At 34.9% G+C, this 21,794-nt stretch overlaps 1 protein-coding gene across 8 annotated transcripts in view; it reads right to left on the reverse strand.

The window, feature by feature from the left end:
• Positions 1-21,794, reverse strand: part of LOC145661197 (uncharacterized) — a 453,672-nt gene that overhangs the window by 225,842 nt on the left and 206,036 nt on the right. For all 8 annotated transcript variants that reach the window (XM_081726653.1, XM_081726657.1, XM_081726655.1 and 5 more), the window contains one exon: positions 15,760-15,864. In XM_081726653.1, the coding sequence (XP_081582779.1) occupies positions 15,760-15,864 (105 nt within the window). The remainder of the gene's footprint in view (positions 1-15,759; positions 15,865-21,794) is intronic.

Below are 21,794 nucleotides of genomic sequence, written 5' to 3' on the forward strand. Positions count from 1 at the left end.
AGATAGAAGAGTTTACCTTTGGGGGTAAGCTTTTGCCGATGACCTTCCTAAAAACAACTCAGGAGATGTTTGTTGTTCATATTTTATAAATACGTATTACATAAATAACCTAGCTATATGGTATAATTCCTCATCCGGAAAATCTAGAAATGGTATATTACTTTTGACAGTAAGTTTTACCCTGCGATTTTCTCAAGAACGACTCAGGCGATTGTGTTCGTATTTCATAAATAAATGTTTTATGAAAACACTAACAATATAGCATAGCTCGTTTATGCTGAAAAGATCCACAAGGGATAATTTATTCTTGGGGGTGACTTTTTGCATAATTTTCTCAGAAATTACTCAGACGCTTTTGCTTATAGTTCACATACAATTATATCCTTTATAATTCTAATATATGGATCAAGTTATTTCTAACGGAAATATGACCAATGGGTACTTTACTTTTGGGCCTGAAGTTTCTTCTAGCAAAGTTTTCCAAAACATTATTTTATTCGCAATTTCCCAAATAAATGTATCAATAACAGTTGCAGCCTAACATAAGTCAGTGTAAAATATTCGAGCGAGAAAGTACAGTGCGTTTACTCCGTATCCTTTCTTAAATATATTTTTAAATGTTACACCTAATCACAATTTTCCGAAAGAAATCGAAACTTCTTTTTAAATGTGCCTTGTTGTGGTCAAATGGTTCAAGTGCATTGGTTCTGGATTAGATTTCCAGTGAGAGCTAGTGTATCTTCATCCAAGAGATGTGACACGTCGGTGCAAAGAAGAAAGTGTTTAAATAAGCCTAACCAAGCTAATCAACAAAAGAAATAATACAATGTTACGAAATTATCGTAGAAACGTTGTTAATATTAGGTAGGTTCGACTGGAATGTCCAAACAATTGTCAATTCCAAAGGTCTTTGTTTTCGTCCGGCGGGAGCTCATGTGGTTCGGATTTCACGTTAATCAGTAGGTCCACGTCTCATATAGCCTCGCTGCTGAAAGGGACGATAAACTCAAAATCACATCACACATCTTTGTTTTCGCCTTTGTTTTAGCTCATAAATGTCTCTGTTCATAAGCTCCTTAGTGGTTAGCGTACGCGCCTTTGGCGTGGAAGACCCGGCTTCGATTCCCGGCGAGAGCTCACGTGGTTCGGAGTCCACGTTAATCAGTAGGCCGACGTCTCATATAGCTTCGTTGCTGAACGAGACGTTAAACTCAAACTCAATATCTTTATTCATAAATGTCTTTGTGTATGGTTTTCCATATACGTGGCATGGACATTAAATTTTGATTTCTACGCCATATGTATCTAATTACATACACACCTATAGAACGAACACAACAAACTTGGAATATCTACATTGTTTGCGTATGGAAAATAATCACGCTCTACTGTACAGGACAGCCGTGTGTATGGAATTCCATACACATGGCAATCAACGTATTAAGAAATGTATAATAATAATAATAATAATAATAATAATAATAATAAACAGAAAACGATACGATCAGTTACATAATTTATAAATATAAGTTAACATTTAATAAGCATATAACTGCAATGGAATTAAGTTGTTTTTCTCTCTCCCTGAACGCTACAGCCCTTATTGTTCTAACGCGTACAAGAGAACTTGTGGCACCCACGATTTGGGGCGGTGTGTGGTCACAACTTGGTATCCCTTTGTTGTTAGTCCTAGCTTTCTAGACGGATGCAGTTATTACCGGTAGAATATACAAGCAAATTGACTTTTGTATTACTATTAAAGTAAATAATTACACTCATTCCTTCAATGTGATACTTGTGGTTGCTTAACCGTATACAGACAGCTGATCCATGGAAAAATCGTTAATAATAATAATAATAATAATAATAATAATAATAATAATAATAATAATAATAATAAATAACAGGAACTCGACAAATATTCTTGCAAATAATAGGAAAAAGTTTGCGTCACACTGTTCACTTTGCTGGACACACCAGTGTGGCGCGTTATACCGACTGTGGCACACTGGAATATAGGGTATGTTTTTTTTATTTTTTTTTTCCAACTATTCCAACTGCTTCAATTGAAATGGATCTATAATAATAAGAGAATGAATTTAGTCTTCTTACCCTTCAATTTAGAAATAAGGTTCGCGAGAATTTCATAAAAGAATAATATACTCAGAATTGTATATAGTAGTTTGTTTTATTCGAAATTACATACTTCCTGCAACTGTTTTTTGATTGAAATGATTTGAAATGAAATTTTTAAGTTTTACGTCCCACGATTATGCCGGATAGGCTAAAGGAGACAGTGATGATAAGAAATGAATGAAATGGTGGAATGAAAAAAGTGGGATAAAACGGGAGAACCTCGAGAAAACCCACACACACAGTGTTTGTCCAGCACAAGGTTCACTTGGCGCGAGCATAGATCGAACCAAGGACTCCATGCACCAGAGGTGAACACTCTACCACTGAAACACCGTGGTCTCTGAAATTACTTATGGAACTACCGAGAACTATGCTGTAATATTTGAATGTGCTTCAAGTTTACAATAATTAGTTTAGTTAAATTCATTATTAACAATTAAATAATTGCATTCATTATTAACAGGTAAATGCTGCTGATGCAAAGACTTAAATCTAGCGATACCGCAAGCGTAAGTATTAAACAGAGGGATTTTAAAAGGCCCCCTGAGCTGGGAGCCCTGGGCTCCATTGGCTCCGCCCTTAATCCGCTAATGTCTATAGATTATAAATTAAAGGGGACGGGCCGGGTCCGTTCTAAAAATTCCGGCCCGTGCAGACCTCTAGCTCCTGTGTATATGCTATCTGAAAATACAGTAGAGTTTCGCTTAACCGACATAAAACAGGCAGGCAGAACACCGGATTAATATGGATGTGTTAAGGAAAGACCTATAAAAAGTCAAACTATGATATAATTTTACACATTACGCATCTAATTATCATCTTTGCAAGAAACAAATATAATGCATTGACTCAGTGACGTATCCAGCGTGAGGTCCTGGAAGCTGTCCCTTACCAAACCTCAAGCACTTTTTAATAAACCTACTTTTTCCCTTTTTTTTTTTTTTTTTTTTATTTATTTATGTCAGATTACTTTGAGTCAGTGTCCAAACTGTGGACAATGCGTTGTTGTTATAATTCTAACAAGTAACACTTCCCAAGTGTAACACTCCGATTTTGATAAAATTTTGCAGGTAGATACTATACATAAAATAAACAAATAAGTGCTTTTTTATTTTTTTATTTTTATTTTTATTTTTATTTTTTTTTTTTTTTTTTTTTTTTGCTGAAAAACGGTTTTAGGGGGCAAAAGCCCTCACCCAAAATTTGAAAGTTGACGCTCGAAAGGCAAAAACAAGTGGACCAAAGTGAACGAAATTGTGAACAGATATTGCGGACATAAAACTAGAGAATACGTGCTTTGTATTTTCCTGGAAAAAACGGTTAGGTGGGGCACAGATCCCTCCAAACCTTTGATCATGAAATATCAAAAGTGCTAATAACAGTATGTCAGAAGTGCCTAAATTTACATGAAGAATTGGAACAAAACTTTGTGTTAGGACAATAAGCAAAAAATAAACAAATTCGGCTTTTTTATTTTATGCGAAAAAACGGTTTTAGAGGACAAAAGGTCCCCCGCATGAATTTTGAAATTTGACGCAAGAAAGGCAAGAGAAAATGTACCGAACTGAATGAAATTGTTCACAAATGTTGTAGAGGTAAGATGAGGAAATACGTGCTTCGTATTTTCCTGAAAAGAGAAAAAAACCTTTTGAGTGGACCGAGGCGTTGAGTGTCGGAAGGATTGGACCGAAGCGAATGAAATTGTCTGTAGATATTGGATATGAAAAATAAAGCCTCTCGTGTTTCACAAGTGTCTCCATCAGATTTCTTCAAATTTGGCAGATCAACATCAAGCACAAACAGTATAGCGTATTTTGTAGTATTTCACGAGGCAACTTTAACCCTTACAATGTTTTTCCGCATAAACAAAAACACGTGCCGATTAATTTCCTGTTTGCTGTTGATGTGCCAAAATTGATAGGGACATCTTTAAAACACGAAAGTCCTTATTTTACATACAGTCTATACAATATCTACACACAATTTCATTTGCTTCGGTCCACTCCTTCCTGCACTTTTACGGTAATATTAACTTTTTTTTGGAGGAGCTCTAGGCCCCAACACTATTTTTTCATACAAATTAAAATGCATTTCATTTATTGTTTTGCAAATTGTCCCTATACGAAGTTTCGTTGCAATTCTGCATACTCTTTAGGAACTTCTGACGTATACATACTTATTAGCACTTTTGATATTTCCTAATCAACAGCTTAGAAGGTCCGTGCCCCACTCAAACGCTTTTTTTCAGGAAAATACGAAACACAATTACCTCAATTTACGTCTAGAATATCTGTGCACGATTTCAAAATTTTGGGTGGGGAATTCTGCCCCCTAAAACCAATTTTTCGCAGAAAATAAACCTTTTTTTTTTTTTTTTTTTTTTTGCGTATTGTCCCTACACAATGTGTCGTTCCAATTCTTCATGTCCTTTAAGCACTTCTGACATACTATTATTAGCACTTTTGATATTTCACGATCAAAGTTTTGGAGGGGTCTGTGTCCCACCGAAACGGTTTTTTTTTTTTTTTTTTCCCAGGAAAATACGGAACCCATATTCCCTCATTTTTTGTCTACAATATCTGTGCACAATTTCATTCATTTCAGTTCACTTCTTCTTGCCTTTCGGGCGTCAACTTTCATCATTTTGGATGGGGGATTTTGTCCCCTAAAACAGGCATTCGTTTAGTTTTTGCGTATTGTCCATACACAAAGTGTCATCGGAATTCTTCGTCATTTACACACATCAGACATATTGTTACTAGCACTTTTGATATTTCATGATCAAAGGTTTGGAGGGGTCTGCATCCCATCTAACCGTTTTTTCCAGGAAAATACAAAACACGTATTCCTTCATTTTACGTCTGACATATCTGTGCACAATTTCGTACACTTTGGTCCACTTGTTTTTGTCTTTCGGGCGTCAACTTTCAAAATTTTGGGTGAGTGCTTTTGCCCCCGTAAAACAGTTTTTCCGCAGAAAATAAAAAAACATGTATTCATTTATTTTATGTGTAGTATCTTCCTGTCAAATTTTATCAAAATCGGAGTGTTACACTTGGGAAGTGTTACTTGTAAGAATATACCGTAATGCCATTGATACCAGGTGGAATTAAAGAACACTTTTAAATGGGATTACAATTTCGTTTCCGATCTGTTTATAACATTACTGTATTAGAACGATACACTCATTGCCATTTGCTATTTTTGTTATGTGATATACGTAGCAGACAGTTTTCCTTACATGTCTCTAGAAATTATTTTTTGATTTCGTGTGAGTTAGAATTAAGTTTGACCGGTTCATAACTGACAAGTAAGAAACGTTTAAGAGAAATACAGAACTGTTGCATTATTATTATTATTATTATTATTATTATTATTATTATTATTATTATTATTATTATTATTGATATTTTTGAAACATTAGAATAACGTGCTTACGAGGATTCGTGTCGGGTCCCCTCCGAAAAGAAAAGCTGGATATGTGCCTGCACTGAATGATAGACGTATGAGTCAAGGTATAGACGAGCGTGCTAGGCGATCGAGTCCGGAGCATCAGAAACAGACTAAGAGTACAACTTGCTGTTCTTCTTGCCGATTGATACTGCTTTTTACCTGCTATGATATGTCGGATAATAATGTGAAATAAACGAAGGTCAAGACCATGGCGTATTGGTGTTTCATGCACCTAAACCTGTAAAATATTTGTGCCGAAAACATCTTTCACTCACTAGCAAAATTTGAGGGTATGATCGCTCATCTTGCCTTATAAAGTATAGTCTTATAAAGAATATATATAGCATAATAAAAACCTTAAGACCAAATTCAATGATTTTCTATAGTTTTATTTTTTAATAACGGGAAACTTGTTTATTTCATCACGATAAATCATGTTTGATACTAAGATGTCTGTTTCTGACTATATATATTTTTCATACTTTATTGGAGACAATTTTTTTTTTCAAGAAAAGAGGATGATAAAGGAAGCTATACAACACCATAAACTGAAAGCAATCGGTATTACTAATAGTACACTAATTCTAAATAAATACGTCATCAGAGGAAACAAAAAGTTATTTCCTAATTGTATTGTTTCAGTTTTATTAACATAAAAATTATACACTTTCTACAATGTTTTGTAAAGAAAAAAAAAATGAACCGGACCGGATGGGATTCGATCTGGTGTCAAAACAGTATAAGAACTACTAGTCCGTCACTCTACCCACTTGACCACACAGATTGTCTTTTGTTACCTATCTTTTTCTTAAGAAATAAATGCTCATGGCTATAGAGCATGTCACTTCCAAACTTAAGACAACAGTTTTTCTCTTTGTTTATATTTTCCGTATAACATCTTGCTTACAGAAGCTAATTTATATTTGGCAGACAATTTACACCCTAGATTTAAGCCAATAAATGCAATATTTTGCTCCAATTTCCAGTTCCTTGATTCAGCTGTTCTACTAATCTTGTTATTCCCTCTGCAATCGTGCTGTGCTACTCCAAAAATTCCCTCGAAAACATTATTGCCAGTATACACAAAACCGATCATAATTTTGTTTTTTGCTTATATTTTTATTATTTTATTATATTTTTTGGAAATATCTCCTTAGATGGATTGCTTTCTATTATCTCCACGTACTAATAACTGAATTTTACCAATAAACATATGGAAAATGGAATAATTGCGAAAAATTGTGAGTTACAGTATACGCGCAAATTTTTTTGCGCATGGGAGTACCAGGGTAGGCTGGATGTTTCTCCAACAACGTCTCAAACACTGAAATGTCAGGGGCTGCTACACTATCATCTGAAATTAGTAAACGGGCTCCTCCTCGGATATCACCATTGGCTAATTTGTTTTCAATAATTTTCAGATTTGACACATTCTGTTTAGGTATAGATTTCTTGATCTTTAGCGAGTGTAAGGTTAAGGCGTCAATACCTATATTATCCCAAACATGAATTCTTTCTTTTACTCATGGGGTAAGGTTCTTTATGTTTTCGGATTGTTTGGGAGCAGTTAGTGCTACAAATGGAAATATAAACAGGTTGATCCAGTATACGCGCAATATTTTTTGCGCATGGGAGTACGTAGACCTCTTGTCGAGAAAATAAGTGTATGTATAAAGGCGTAGACATCTTGTTGAATATGCAGAAAAATTGATTATGTACGCTTCTCATGGTCAAGTATTAAAAACCAGCTAAGAAAGTGTTAAAACGCTTTGAATTATTTTGAAGATTACTAATATACGAACCAGGACAGACCCCTTACAACGCATTCACACCATATCAGACTATGTATTTACATAGGTAAAAAGGTTTAAATGTTGCTTTAGAAAAGAAACGATTAAGTAAATATGGTTTTACATTTATTACATCTACTGACGACAAGAAAACAGGAAAAGAAATTAATTACATATGGTTACGTATATATTAGTGTACATAAATTTTGGGGTATATCCATCAGTATTTAGTTTCATGAATTTAAGTATATATTTATCATTTAAGCATAGGTCATCACTAGATTTTGGAAAAGAAATCCACTGTACCAGTTCGATTTCCTCGTTGTTTTAAATAGCGTGTCTATGTTTTCACTCACTAGGTGTCCATGCACGCTTTACTTTTCTTTAAAGGTACACATACTATAATTACCTTGTTTACAAACTGGTCTATACCAGACTATAATTATTAAAACATATTACATTTGGCTCGTAATAACGATAGTAAGGCAATTACATTTGTGGCTTACGAAGCATCATTATACTAGTCTTGAAAGTTACTTAATATTCAAATTAGGTTCTAAACTGGTTTAGTCTATTACCATCACTCATTTAAACAGATAATCAAAATCGAGATACATTGGCAATTTGATGATAAATTTAGAAAGGTCTAAGTTAATATACTTTGGAGCACGAAGAGTTGAAGATTTTTCACCATTAGGGATCCTTAGGTGGATCTGTCACAACAAACTTTTAAACTATGTTGTTGGACATTATTCATCACTGTTACAGAACAACCATGATAACTTCAACTTGGATAAACGACACTATCAGATTTTGGAGATTCACAGCTTACGAAAGAGGAACCGGGAATGTAATTATGTCAGAGAATTTAGGTTTTACAATATTATATGGATAATATTAAAGGTTAGCCATAAATCGCGATAACCTGCCTCCTTACAACACCCAACATGCAGTTAGTAATGTGATAACATAGAGGTGTTAGACACATATATAGGTCATATTACAACACAAGGAAAGAAATAAGACTTATTGACAAAGGTGGTATACTCTACACATTCAGTTTTTGTTTGACGACGTTACGAAAGCTATAGCAACAGAACGTATCAATCGTATCGCAACCAACCGGTGAAAGTAATGAAACCCTTTGTTTACATCAAAACGACGTATCTCGACATCATGCAATTCTCTTCATAATAAAACGTACATCTATCACATATTTATATTTCAATATACATATATTGAATCATCTTATACAATTCGCAGTTAATTACCCCGTTTTCTATAATTTCAAGTTTGCTTAAATACACTCATGTCCAAAATGATTGTCGCATATCTATAACTGTCTTCTTGTAAGAATACAATTTGATAGTAATTTTGCAGGGTACTTTTAATATTGATAGTATGTGCATAATCAGGAAATGAATATTTGTGGTAAATTTTATAGGGAATTATAGATACTAAAATTAGAATGAGTAAAACAAAATGTTCCTAAATGGACAAGGAAGTTTTCGTTTTATTGTTTTTATTTACGACTCTTTTTAGGTGAAATTCGCCACATGCATGTCTTTGCTAATTATACAGATACTAACATTATAAGAAATATCGGGCGAGTTCATTATCAAATTATATTCCTACAACAACATATTTATAGATACGCGACAATAATCTTGGACATGAGTGTATATCACATACAAAAGAAAAGAAAACTCGACAAATCAAAAATGAGCAGCTGCATCAAAAAAAAAAAAAGAAGAAGAAGAAGAAGAAGTTCATATCTTAATCAACCATTGATGATTGGGATTTTAATTCAGGCATGACCGCGAAGTATTTATACATTTTGCAGTATAATAATGAATAGATATTGCTAGTTAGGTAGTAGTACTGAAATTTTTTTAAAATTCACAATACATAATAACACGGTTTAAAGGAATTTAGCAATAATTTCTTGAGCCCACGGGATATAGTTAGTAGATTCATCTCTGATGTAGTATTGAAACAAAACTGAACGCAATGACTACGACGGTTAGTGAAACCCGAAATCTTATGTTCTGATGTAACGAGATTTAAAAAAATCTGTAAAATATCTCAGATTATTTCATTGTAAAGGGAGAGGTCAAAAAGTATAAGTAAATCATCCACCGGATAATCGTTCACGATTACGTTTTAATATAAATAATTGTAAAAGAGTGCTTAGTGTTACAATAAAACAATATAAAGGTGCACTTAACCTAAAGGTAGCCTACAACTTGAGCCATATATAAAATTAGTTCAAGTGTTGCACATGTAGTTCTATAGCGATTCACACGATTAGGGTTAGTCTAAACGATTGTTCTTTTTAGAATTTTGAATAATGGAATATGTTATAGAAGTTTTGGGTATTATTAAAAATGATGAAATCTTACCCATAAGAGAAACATCAGTTGACTTTTAAGGTGGAGATGTGAAAATCGGTATATAAATCTTAAATATAAAATAAAGAAATACGTATTACGACATTTGCAAAAATTCTGCTTCTAAAGGAGAAAAGGAAATTGTTGAAATAGCATGATAAGTGAGGTAAAGGGGATTCAAATGTTTAGCCCGGAATAAAGAGTCCATGACTCCCTGAAGTTAGGGAGATAAAACTCTGCATATAAACTGCTAATTAAAAATGAGGGGGCACGTGTTGGAACGTTTTTGAAGATTTCCGATATAAAGGACAGATGGGGCCACTATTTTTGTTCTCTGCATTGAAAGCGACGTTTCCTGTTGCTTGTGACTGAATTAAGGGAAGATAGCTGAAAACTCTGAAACAAATTTTGAAACATACTTTAGTGCTAGGTTTCATTCAACACTTACAAGATTAAAGGACTATCATAAGCGGACAAGGGAATCAAAATTAATACGGAAAATATATCCTACGAGTTCCTCGAATAGGAAGATGAAACTCTGTAAATAAACTCTTGAGTACAAAGTAGCCAGTATTTCCCAGAATTCTACTTTTAAGGAAAGTAGGGTCAATTTCCATATTTTTCCGCCACATTAGAATTGACATTGTCAGTTATTAGCAATCACATCACGCCAAACGGCTTACACGTTTGAAATTAGGGATAGCCAAAATTCTCCGGAATTCGGATTCCGGAAATTTATTTTCCTAAATTGGAAATTTTACTTCCCGGATTTCGAAAAAATTACGGAATTCAGAAAATTTCTGGAATTCAGAAAAATCCGGATTTTTTTAAATTTCGGATTTTCTCCGAATTTCAGAATTTTTCAGAAATAGGAATTTTCTAAATTCCAGATTTTTCGAATTCCGGAATTTTTTAGACATTGAAATTTTTCTAAAATCCGGAATTTTTCTGAATTCCGGAACTTTTCCGAAATCTTGAATCTTCCGAATTCCGGAACTGGCCATCCCTATTTGAAATCAATTTTGGAGCAAGAGTTTTTAATGATGTTTAAGGGGCAGAGGAACACTTTTACTGAAGTGTATATTTGAAACGCGGAAATAGATTCAAACATTTTCCATAAATCTATTCTTCCCGTGCAAAGAACAGACATTTCACCTAGTACGTACATATGCACGGAACAAAGCCAATTTCTTCTTCTCCTCCTTATTCTATATGTTGCTCTCAACTTAGAGACGCCTTCTCCTTTGGAGACATGAAGCGTGAGTCACTGACAGAAATAAATTAAGAAATTAAAATTGTATGAATAAAGCACCACTTGTAATGACAATTTTTATTTTAACTTTAGTAAACTTCACAGACACTACAGTTTGGCATTTTGTCTTCGTCATGGGAGGAAGGAGGCGTGAAGTATACAGAATTCACGAAGCTGAACGCCAGATGAAAAAGGTTGGGAACCACCGTTACAAGTAAGTAAGTAAGTAAATAAATAAATTAATGATGATATGTTTTCGAAATAGAAATTCTGATTTCAGAGGCAAAGAATGAGGAAGTTTTCATGACCACCATCTGACATTATTACTGATCAATACTGAACTGTATAATTTCAATATATTACTATTGATATCAAATACATTCCCAGGCTCCACGTTGCGTAGTCGCTAACGCTCTTGCCTTTGGTGCGAGAGGTCCCGGTGGGGGCACTCGGTCCAAAAAGTGTAACAGCTTTTTCAGGCTAGCCATCCTGACTGAGCTTTTCTGGGTTTTTCTCATTCACACCAGGCAAATGGGGGATTGGTATTTAACATACAGGCCGCTTCCTTTCCATCCCAAATCATTTCTTCCTTCCCTTTCCTCGGATAGTGTGATCGCACACGGACGTCACTTCATCCCTCATAAGTGACGAGCTAACATGGCCTTAGATGCTGAAAGCCAGAAATCTGATTCCTCATTCCTAATACGTTCTCAAATTTATATACGTATATATTATATATATATTAAGGATCGCCAAAATTTTCCGAAATGGGAAATTCCATTTTCCGGATTTCGGAAAATCCCGGATTTCAGAGAAATTCCAATGCGGAAAATCCGGAATTCAGAAAAATACGAAATTTGGAAAAAATCGAAAAATTCGGAAAAATTTTCCAAAATTAAAAGTTTCTAAATTGCGGATATTTTCGAATTCCTGATTTTTCCGAAATATGAATTTTCCGACAACTTTTTGGATCCCGTAAAGCAAAAATTCCGGAATTGGACATCCTCGAGGAGATTATTGTATTTCCTTTCCTTTTCTGCCTCTCTACGTCTAGCAACTTCTCCAGCATTCACAACAGTCAATGGGAGGCTTGAATGGGCAAATGTGTCCGAACATGTAAAATCCCATACTAGTGATTTGCCTCTCATCCAAGGTATTAATGTCATGTCATCAGGTCGTTTACCATCGGAACGACAACAGCCTGACGGTTCACGAATCGAAGGAATTCCTGCCGTCGTGAGGGCTCACAAAATGATGTCATTAGATGAATGTCTGGTGTTTCTGCCTATGCTCTTCATGCATGAGAGGCCATGCAGGCCGCGTTGGGGAACTTGATCCCTGCGATGCGGCTCACAAACAGCTGAATCTAGTCTTAGGGCTACTGCGATTCGAAAGGTTTCATTAGACATGTGAAGACCTAATTGGGGGGGGGGGGAAGGTAACGCATTTAACCATGCCCCAGCATGGGGGGATGACGCAGCAAGAAGTCTAACTTTATCCTCTGGAACAGCAACGGATTGTAAAAGAAGTTTATGGAAATGTACTGCTATTGGTGTGTACTAAGATGCCTGAGAACCTCTTTTGCTGATTTCTGGAAGGTCCGTATCTGTTATATTTATCTGATTGCTAGAGCCTTCTTCAACTATTCCATCTGGATCCAGGTGATACCCTTGAGGAAGGAGAGCCTCGATTAAACAAAGAGATCCGTGGTAGGACGCTAAAAAGGTAGGAGTCGCCATATCAACGGTTCGTCGAATACCAAGACCTCCCAATCCAACAGGTAAGGATGCTTGCATCCAAGAGTCGTCACTCAAAGAACAGTTCAAAATTGACTCCACACCCATTTTGAGGTCCAAGATGTAAAGCACCGTAGAAAGTAGTTCAGGCGAGGGATTGACAATGAAGCACGTAGAAGAAAAAAAAAAGCTGCGTGTGCTGAAATCGAGTCAAGGCGAGACAGAAAATATTCTAATTTGGATATTTTGTTTGATAGCACAGTTGTAAATGCTTTCTTTGTGAGAGCAGAACCTAGAAGACAAGCATCCTGTTTGGTTAGGAGACGTATTCCTGGGGCAACTTCTCCAAATCTTCTGAAAAATTTGTCGGTTGAGACTTCATCTGATCCAAGAAAACCAACTTCGCATTTTGAGAAATTCAAATCATTTATGTGTGTTAACGTTGAAAGGACTGCCTCAGGTTTGTCAGCAATAGTCCCATCATCCAAATACCAGATGTTTAGTTCAGTATTAATTGAATGTACTAAAGAATGTATTGTTATGACAAAAAGTGCTGGGCCCAAGGGATCGCCTTGTTGTACTCCTCTCTGGGATGAAATAGTGTCTCGGCCTAAGAATAGGTTACTGGGTTGAGTGTAACACTGGTGAACATATGGGTATACTGCGGGAAAATAGTTCAATACCTCAGTAAGCATGGAGTCCCGGCAAAGTTCATTAAAAGCGTTGCGAACATCTAGCTTCACGATAGCCTTTGGAGCGTTGTGTGTGGAGGAAAAATATACCCTGGTTGCATGAACGGCTACTTCGACTCCATTGGAAATACAAACTCCAAGTTGATGGGGAGACAAAAAGTTCTTAACAGGCTCTCGTATTCTGAAGCATATAATTTTGGCTGATATTTTGCGCCAAATATTCCCTATGGCGATAGGTCTGACTCCACCACATTTCTTTCTAAGAGCGATAAGTCTGGCTACGAAACACAAAGGGCGAACTTCTAAGGGTATTTTTCCTGAAATAATTAGATTGAACAGATCACAAAGTGATTTTAATAGCTTTTTCTTCGATTCAAGTATTTGGCAAGATAAAAGATCTACCACCTAGACCTCTTGAACTGCCAGATGGAAAAGAATGTATAGCATTTTTAACTTCGTTTACTGAAACTCCTTGAACCCTGTTTTGATCTTCTGGAAGATTCGGTGAAGTAAATGTACCAGGGTAGGCTGGATGTTTCTCCAACAACGTCTCAAACACTGAAATGTCAGGGGCTGCTACAGTATCATCTGACATTAGTAAACGGGCTGCTCCTCGGATATCACCATCGGCTAATTTGTTTTCAATAATTTTCAGATTTAACACATTCTTTTTAGGTATAGATTTCTTGATCTTTAGCGAGTGTAAGGTTAAGGCGTCAATACCTATATTATCCCAAACATGAATTCTTTCTTTTACTCGTGGGGTAAGGTTCTTTATGTTTTCGGATTGTTTGGGAGCAGTTAGTGCTACAAATGGAAATATAAACAGGTTGATCCATTATCTTTCTCCATTTGAAATAGCTACTTGCTGTAATAACTTGGAAAGTGCATCAGCAACCTCAGTTCGAGCACCACGAGGGACACGTCTTAGGATGTGTGTAGAAAATCTTAATGACGTCAACAGTTTACCCAAGTTAGATAACGTTAAATCCTGTGTGCTCTCATTGCAGTTAGTGTTGCTTACATTTGTGACTCTACAGTCAGGAAAGCTATTATTATTGATATGAAGACAATCCTCTTCTGTGTTTATGATCGGATGCTTTTTACCTATATGAATGGCTAATCCTCTTGCATTCACATAAAACTTTCCACAGTGGGGCAGGCCCGTAGCCAGCCCAAAAATTTAGGGGGAGCCCGGTAGAAGTTAGGGGGGGCTCGACCCAATCATATTATACTTCATCACCATATTATAGTTCATTTGCAAGCCTACCGTGAAATTTTATGGGGGCCAGCCAAAGTTTAGGAGGGGCCGCCCCCTTGCCCCCCCGTGAATACGGGCCTGCAGTGGGGACAAGGTAACACATTCGCAGATCTAGAAGTGGCTGAAAAGTGGCCTCTGGCAGGCCTGCCAGTGATGGGCGTCCAAGTCATTGCCGGGGTTATCAGTTTCGCCTGATTCCGCTGAGTTAACATGGAGATTGAACACTGTGAACGCTGCTTGAGATTCCATTAGTTCATATTGTATATCTATGTCTAACAAGGTGCGCAATAAAATAAAATAATCTTTATCAGTGATAAAGAAGTATTGATGATATTAATATTTGAAAAATTCTAAATATTCGTTTTTAACGAATTTCCGTTACTGTTTATTTCATTGTTAGAATACTATGTCGGAATTATAACGTTCGATAGTTTTTTTCATTTCTTTATAAGAAGATAACCACTAAGCCTATTTTTAAAAGAATTTCACCATTTTGTCTAGGAGACGTCGTGCACACACATAACTCAAACATGTCCATCAAAAGTATCTCCTCTTTTTCGACCAACAACCTAGCAGAGAATATCCTTAGGCTCGTGCACTGATTACAACAATCACAACAATTATTATATTATTGTAAAATATTATTTAAAAAATATATTAGTGGATGTATTACAGTTAAATACCACTCACTACATGCTACAGCTACAACTACGTAACAAAACATAACAAATGTGAAACATGTTCTGAATATATTTATTTAATAAACTTTTTTTCCTTGTGAATATGGATTATTTATTATTCTTTTCTTTTTTTACTATTTTTTAAACAATTTTCATTTATTTATTTTACATGTTTCCATCTATTCACTTATGTTTATATGAAATACAGTGTAATAATCACTAAAATGTAACTACAGATTTTTTAAGAATGTATCTCGACGAAGACAAGAACGCAGAGTTTTTACGGCGGCAAATGAAATAAATAAAACAAATGATAAAAAAAAAAAAACAAGTATCAAAACTTGAGTCAGTCGTGCTCAATAAACTCACCTCCGGATCCATCTGACGGACCCTAAATCTTGCATATTCTCTCACGAACTCGTCGATACTCAAACTTGCATGTTTTCTCAGGAACGCGTTGAAGCTCATCATTTTCTATCAAAAAGAGCAGAATAAAAGTACTATCAATAACATATTCTTCAACTTTAAGCAAAAAATTAATCATCCATACAACAAGAAAATGTGGAGAACACAATAAGAGAATTCACTTTATTTGGTTAATACCTTACAGTTCATACACTCTCATATCCTCTTTCTCTCTCTCCCTCCAGCTGTATTTTGCTAAATTTCGAATTTCTTTTGAATTTCCTAAATTTGGCATAATTAACCTTATATATCCTACGGCTTTAAGATTGCTATTTTCCAAAATAAAAGTAGGATAAAACCGCACTTAAACCTACTTTAAGGACACAAAATAAAAACTAATAATAATAATAATAATAATAATAATAATAATAATAATAATAATAATAATAATAATAATAATAATAATAATAATAATAATAATAATAATAGAAATGGAAATACACCAAGCTTTGTATCTGTCGATTCCAAATCTTTTAACTTATATTTTGATTGTCTTCGCTTCAAACAAATAAAAACTAAACACAAGTTCCAAAGAATAGAAATCGAAACACAGAAAAAGTAGTGTATTTCAACTTTAATCGAGTATACCGTATGTTTCAAGCGAAAAATTACCGTAATAATTAACCTATACCAGACACTTTAGAACTACCTTTATAATAGAACAAGTTTTGCTTACCGCGTTATATATATTCCTTCTCTAGTACCAGAAAATATTCTCGGGAACAGAATATATTATCGCATACAGATTATTACGCTTCGCTAGACAAATATCCATTTTATCAACAAGTAGTCATAATTGTCATCAATTTCACCAATAAAATAATAACATGATTAATAAAAAGTAAACAAAGTCAACGTACTTTTACGTTTTTTGGTATGTGTATTTAGAAACCGATGATTCTGATATCTATGTAATTCTCTGATATCTTTTTGGAGGCAAAATTCACTTTGGTGAATTATATGTTACTATTTTGATACCTTCGTTTAAATATTAAAGGTCTTTAAAACAACTGCAAAAATTACGGGAACTCACCTATCACTCGAAAATACGTTGGTGTAATAGCTTATACAAGGTACAAACAATAAAAATGTTTACTTAAAAATAACAGCGTATATCCAAAATGACCACCATTATTATTCCACAAAATTACACTGGTATCGATCGATATTATCGGATTCTAAATTAAAAAAAAAACAAAAATACGAAAATACTCAAAGGTACGTTTACTTTGTTACTTTATATTGTATATGATTGCGAATTTTATAAAAATGAGAACTTTGACTTATCACAATATCATGGTATTTGATCCATGTCAACAGTAATACCACGTTACTGCAAATTTTCTCTAAAATAAGGACAGGCAGAAACGCTTCTCTCGTTAGAACTATTTACTATATTGCATGCATAATGCGATACAGTATTATCATTAACTATTCTGCCTTTCCACAGGTCCTGGGACTAATGAGTATTTTATTCAATTTTAGAATTAGGTCTGGAAGTGTTTCTTCCACGTTTCTCAATCTTCAGATTCTGCTTTCAACTCCCAATATTTTCTTCTATTTTTCAAATATTGGATCAGTTGTGTTCTTCTTACCATTCCTCGCTTTCCTTCCATCATTCCTTCTATGTCGGTATGAAGAAGACAATTTCTTCGCAATATGTGTCCAATCCATTAGGCCCTCCTACGAAAGATTCTTGCTAGAAGTATAATCTTCTGTTCTATTCGTTTTAGAACATCTTCGTTTGTTTCTTTCTGTCCATTTTATCTTCTTCATTTTTCTCCAACACTACATTTCGAAGCTCTCTAAATATTTCTTCTCCAACTTCCGTAATGTCTAAATCTCTGAACCATACAGTTCAATGTTCCATACATAGCACTTGACCGACTACTTCCTAAATCCGATATTAAGCCTGCTTGTTAAGAGAAACCCTTTTTTTGTTGAATGCTTCTTTGGCTATGGCAATTCTTGATTTAATCTCTTTGGTGCAGTAAACGTCTCTCGTCAAAATATTTCCTAGATACTGGATATTATCGACCTCTTCAAGTTCTCTTGCACGTTTCCATGGCATATTCTCATGACTTTCGACTTTTCCATGTTGTCTTCCATTCCGCATAGTTTTCCACTATCAATTATTTTGTCAATCATCTCCTATAGTCCTTCTTCGGTTCTAGGAATAATAACCATATCATCTGTATACCTGATCTTGTTAATCATCTGCCCTCCAATCTTGAAATCTCCAATTCCCATTAATGCTTCCTTTATTAAACATTCACTGTAAATGTTGAATAGTTGTGGCGACATATTACATCCTTGTCTGATTCCTCTTCCGATCTCCACACTATTTATTGGTTCCTCCTTGATTCAAGCGCAACTTTACTTGTTGTCCTGTATACAGGTTGCGAAGGAGTCATCAGTCTTTTCAGTTGACCCCGATTTCTTTAGAATATTTTCAGAGTTTCGTCCTATTGACCCGGTCAAAAGCTTTTTGCCAGTCGATGAACCACAAACATAACTCTTCCTTTACATCAAGAACTCGTTCTGATGTAAGTCTCATCAACTCAATTGCATCTCTGGTGCCTTTTCCTTTCCGGAATCCAAACCGATCTTCTTCTAACATTTTTCTATCTTACTTTCCAGCCGCCTGTTTAGTATTCGCGCAATAATCTTTCCAGTGTGGGGAATTAAGTTAATGGTTCCGTGATTGTTGCACTTCTTTGCTTCCTTTTTCTTGGGTAATGCAATCATTGTAACATAAAGAAAATCCTTTGACTATTCTCCACTCAATAATAAATGAAGTCAGTTCTTTCATTGTATTGTCATAATTTCACCTACACAGTTTGATTTTCAAAAACACAAAAGAACTGAAATTGCTATCTATAATTATACCAATGAGGTCACGGAAGCCCTGGACAAAAGCAAAAAATGCGTGGGGATGTTTTTGAATTTATCCAAAGCTTTGACTCTGTTCCTCATAACATTCGTATCCATAAACTTAACGGTTACGGTTTAAGAGGAGTTGTCAACTCACGGATTAAATCGTATTTGCAAAACGTGCCCAAGCTGTTGAAATATCATTTGTGTCAGACTCAGCTAATTCAGCTACTCATAAAACTAAATTTAAAAGTATTTCTACTGGTGTTCCTCAAGGATCAATATTTGGACTCATATTATTTCTGTTATATGTAAATGATTTGCCAAATGACGTAACATTAGCAAACACAACTATGTACGCTAATGAGATGACAGAAGTCTAAATAACAGACACAAGCTATGATATTATCCGCGATAAAATTGACGAGACAACCAGTAGTTCTGAAAACTGATTTGCCCAAAACAAGCTAAAATTAAACACAGACAAATCTACAGCCCTAAATTTTCATCACATTCAAAATAAGCATTGCGTAGATATTGATATAATGTTAAATAATCAAATAATATATTCAAACTCAACCAAATTTCTGGGACTTTGGCTAAATTACAATATTTCTTGGAAAACATACATCTTCATTGGTCCTAAAGATCAATAAAATGTTCTATGCAATAAAATCTATAAAACATGTTTTAAATCTGGATACGCTTCGTAACTTATATTTCGGACTCTTTCAGTCTTTACTAACATATGGCATAATTTTCTGGGGAAGTTCCCAAAAAAAGTAATATATTGTTCGTGATTCAAAAAAGGGTTTTAAGAACTATAACAGTAGCCAAAATGAACGATTCGTGTAGGCCAATATTTAAAGAACTTAAAATATTGCCTTTACCCTCACTATACGTATTTCACATGTTGCTCTTTGTTAAAACTAACTTTGAAATACTTAACACGCCATCAACCCATAAATATGATACCAGGCGTAAAGATAAAATTACGAGCAAACAGCATCGCACAAAGTTATATGAAAGGAAACCAACATTTATAGGTACTATATTGTATAATAAACTTCCTCAGCATATTCGAATGACAGAACAAAGAGAAGAATTCAAGAGATTAGTGAAAGCCTATCTATTACAGCATTGCTTTTATTCCGTGAATGAGTACCTAGATGTGTAAATGAATTTGATTACTAATAGTATTTAAAATGTCTAATTTTTGTTTTTTTTTCTCTTTGACCGTAGATGTAGCTTAGTATTTCAATGTAATCTGTATATATATGTCACAGCTATGTATGTTTATGTATCTTTATGTATTGACGAGTTCGTGCAATATGTATGATTATAATGACTAAATAAAAATAAATGAATGAATGATTTTCATCATTTTGTACATTTTTATTTTATACTTTCGTTACTTTCTTTCATCACTACATAAAAACGTTACAAATTCCAACATTGGCCATGATCTCGAAAATATCTACATAGAACACGCTTACATTTGTTTCAAGTGTCAGGTCTCTATCGTTCTTGGTTCAAAAGATATACGCAATCAAACTTTGGGTTGCGCAAGTTTACGGACACACTGTATATCATCGTCTTCAGTGACCTTTCTTCGCATGTCTGATTGCTTGTAGTATTTCACTTTTCAATATACTGGGGCCTTTTTCTTCATCATTCACCTCTTCATCCGCTTCGATTGCAATATCTTTGGGGCCGTTCTTCAGATCATACAGGTTTTTGATGCATTCCTCCCAAATTCTAAGGATTCTATCGTGGTCAGTGACTACACGGCATTGTTGATCTTCGATTCCGAACGTTCGTATACTTTTGTTAGCTTTTCCTCTTAATTCTTGTGCTTTTTGATACATCAGATCATATCTGCCGCGCCGCTGAAGTTCCATTATTTCTTCACATATCTGCTCCAAGTACTTTTCTTTTGTTTTGTCCATCCCTCTACTCAATTCATTATTCAGCCTTCTGTATTCGTTGATGTCCGTGGTTCTCCCCTTCTGTGCTCCTCCATCTTCTTAAGCATCACTACATTTATCTATGGTTTTCTCGGTGCTCTTGACAACCTGACAATGTTATTGTGGAGTGTGTCAAGTAGAATCCGTAGAATAGTAGAGTAAGTTCCATTTTAGATTTCTCCTCCTATTTTTCTTGATCGACTTTAACCAAACTTGCACTCCGTCACTAGGAGATTGTAGTCCAAATCATTGTAGCTCCCGGTTTTACGGGTACATACTGCGGCTATAGATATAGTAGAGCTTAACGTGAAATCCGAACCCAATGAATTCCTGTCCGGAATCAAACCCGTGTCTCTCGCGCCAAAAGCTCGTTAGTCAACAATATAGGCACGTGGGGGCGTAATTTCCGGGGGAGGGGGAAACATGCAACTCACTACACGGTTTAGGTTCCCAGTTTAAATTCTACGTATTATTATTGTAGCCTCAACGCTGAAAGAGGACTTAACTAATCAAACAATCAGTAAATTTGGAGGATGAGTAAGGGCTGAATATTTCCATTAACAGTGCTTCTAAATCATTTATTACAAGAGTCGAAACCTTGGTATAAAAACAGGAGTTACGTGTTTCTGATATCGAATGGAAGTAAATTAAGACTAAAGGATCTTATGTGGACTACCTATGATTTTTTACTATTCGCTTCTCCTCCTCCTGCATCTTATTATTATTATTATTATTATTATTATTATTATTATTATTATTATTATTATTATTATTATTATTATTATTATTATTATTACTGTTGTATCTCGGTTTAAACCGGTTTTTGCTTAACAATCTGTTGGCCGTCTTTGGCAAGTGCAGATTATTTGAAGAATTCTGCAAAGAACTTCCTGACCAAATAACAGGTGTCTAGTATTACAGATTTTTGTAGGTTAGATGTTTTACGTTTATCTGTCTCAGCTACGTCACAGTGATTTTAGGGACAATTGTTGTAAATAAGATAATCATTGTCTTACTGTAACTCTCTGACATTTCCATAACTTTTTGATTTCGTCTGCCAGGTTTTTATACAAGTATCTGCTTATTTTCGTACTCAAT

This window comes from Thermobia domestica, chromosome 1 (genome assembly GCF_964235325.1).
Source record: "Thermobia domestica chromosome 1, izTheDome1.hap1.1, whole genome shotgun sequence".
Lineage (NCBI taxonomy): Eukaryota > Metazoa > Arthropoda > Insecta > Zygentoma > Lepismatidae > Thermobia > Thermobia domestica.